Genomic DNA, 2,103 nt, shown 5'->3' with positions numbered 1-2,103 from the left:
TAGACAGTGCTTTTCACATAGTAAGAGCTTAATAAGTGACTTCATTCATTTAAATAAATAGGAAAAAAATAGGCAGCACTTTCCCTTTTTGTACATTCACTTGTTAGAGGCTCACAACAACTTGGTGAGATAAGTGATGCTATCCTTACGGTGCAAAGAAAGAAACTGAGATGCAAAGAATAACTGGTCTGTCTCTTTTCACACAGATAGTAATTGTCAGAGACAGTGTTCAAATCCAGTTTCTCCTGACTTCAAGGTTAGGGAAAATCCACTATATAACATGTCTTAGTTATTTTGTCCATGCTTTTGGAGAGAAGTCACTGGATAAAAGGACATATGCCATAGAGTAATGATTATTTTACCTATAACTTGTAAAACAGCCCCATCTGGCCTCACCGCTGACTTGAAAATTTGGTAACAAAGCAAATTCCTTTAAATCCCTTTCTATTTAAAAAACAATAACAAACAAACCCTCACTCCTAGTTTCCAGAGTATAAGTTGAAAATAATTTAAGAGACAAAAGTTCTGATCTATCAAAACAATGCTGCCTGATGATTTTCATGGATTAAAACATAATTTAGTAAAAAGCCCCGCCCCCTCCCTTGCGGGCGTTGGTGTGTGGGGAGGGGGCGGGGGCTCTCGCCCCTCCCCTTTGCCTGGAAAACTGAGAAGGCTGCGGCGTCGCTTTCGCGGCGGGAGGAAGAAGGGGTGTCCCCGGTACCGGAGCTCGCAATGCCTTACGTGGTCCTTGGTGGAGCCTCACCCGAGATGCCCAGGGATGATTCTCATCAGTCAGAAGTGGAGTATAGCAGTGTTCTTTCCGATTATTCCAGTGAGGCCTTTGAGTCCTTCACAGAGGAGGTGGAGGAAGTAGAACAATGTCAGCTGAGTGAGGGCAAAGCCTCTGGCTCCTTGATCCCCTCTGAAGAATGCCAGACCGAGTCCAGTGCCTCTGGGAGCTATCCTGTGAGCAAGAAGCTGATGCTAGACTTAAGGGATGGAGATGAGCCATTGTACCCACTGGACTCTGCTGCCCTAGAAGAGAAATTGGGTCAAAAGTGGATCCAGCTTCTCAAGGGCAAAGAAAATCAGACTGGAGAGCCCCAGACAGGCCCCAAGTTCCAAGCAGATGTCATGAAGGCATCAAAGGGTGAAGAGGACGCGCTCCAGGCTTTTTGTGCCAGGAAGATAAACCTGATTCGTCATCAGCTGAACCCTCAGGAGACAAAGAGGGGTAGCCGTCAGAGGCAGCAGCTAGGCTTGGATGCAGGGAAGCCAGTGACAGATGAAGTGAACAACTGTGTTGTTCCTCCTCAGCTGATAAACAGAATCTTTCTCCAAAACCTGAGGGCGGCTCCCAGCAAGGCATCAGCAGTTAGAGAGCACAAGTGTTCCCGGTGCCCAGAGTGCGCCAAGAAAAGAGGAGAGCTGTCCCAGCTGACCTTTCTGCGCCAGAAAAAGACCTTCCTAGAGTCTGCTCTACTCAAAGAGAAGATGGAGGAACATCACCATACCAGAGACCTTCTCAGCTTCATCTTAGACATCCACCAAAGCCTTCCCAGGCTTTCAGATGACCCAGAGACCATCTGGACAAGATTAAATGCTCGAGGTCAGGTTGGGTAGAGTAGGGTTCAGCTTGGCCCCACAGGAGGAAGTGGGATTGAAATATCAGGGCCTCTCATCTCCATCCTCTGCCCCACCTAAAGCCCTTTGATGCAGCCTGCTGTTAACAACATTGTCAATAAAGAAATGTTTCTCTCAAAAAAAAATAATCTAGTAGAAACTCTATATTTTGTCCTATTCTGCAGAGCGGTCGAATGATGACTCTATTTGTCTTTTCTGAACTTTTTCCTAAAGGCCTTGAAGGTAACCTCATTAGTCTGACATTACAGAAAACGTCAGGAACTTTATCACGGTCTTTCTTGATAATTTGTGATATTTGGAAAACGTAAGAGAGAAAGAAAACATAGATATGGCTTATAATGACAGAGGAAAGGTTGTCGAAGTTCCACAATCTGGCACCAGCCTTCCTCTCAAGTTTGCTTGCCCTTCCCCTAGTGTTGGCCATCCTAAGATTACTCCACCCTATAGGACTCACACAGT

The 2,103-nt window shown here is 45.7% G+C and overlaps 1 protein-coding gene across 1 annotated transcript; it reads left to right on the top strand.

Moving 5' to 3' along the window:
* Positions 1 to 617: 617 nt before the first annotated feature.
* Positions 618 to 1,772, top strand: LOC138153989 (uncharacterized protein C8orf48-like). The gene has a single exon (XM_069078413.1). The coding sequence runs from the start codon at positions 733 to 735 to the stop codon at positions 1,621 to 1,623; it is 891 nt and encodes a 296-aa protein (XP_068934514.1). The 5' UTR covers positions 618 to 732; the 3' UTR covers positions 1,624 to 1,772.
* Positions 1,773 to 2,103: the final 331 nt, after the last annotated feature.

Source organism: Petaurus breviceps, unplaced genomic scaffold (assembly GCF_028583685.1).
Source record: "Petaurus breviceps papuanus isolate PSGF00001 unplaced genomic scaffold, PetGlider_PUasm1.0 151, whole genome shotgun sequence".
NCBI classification, from domain to species: Eukaryota; Metazoa; Chordata; class Mammalia; order Diprotodontia; family Petauridae; genus Petaurus; species Petaurus breviceps.
This window is presented reverse-complemented; position numbering and strand designations above follow the sequence as displayed.

What these genes read in the sequence shown, in the direction of transcription:
- LOC138153989 (XM_069078413.1), top strand. Translation starts at nt 733, where the DNA reads ATGCCTTACGTGGTCCTTGGTGGAGCCTCACCCGAGATGCCCAGGGAT.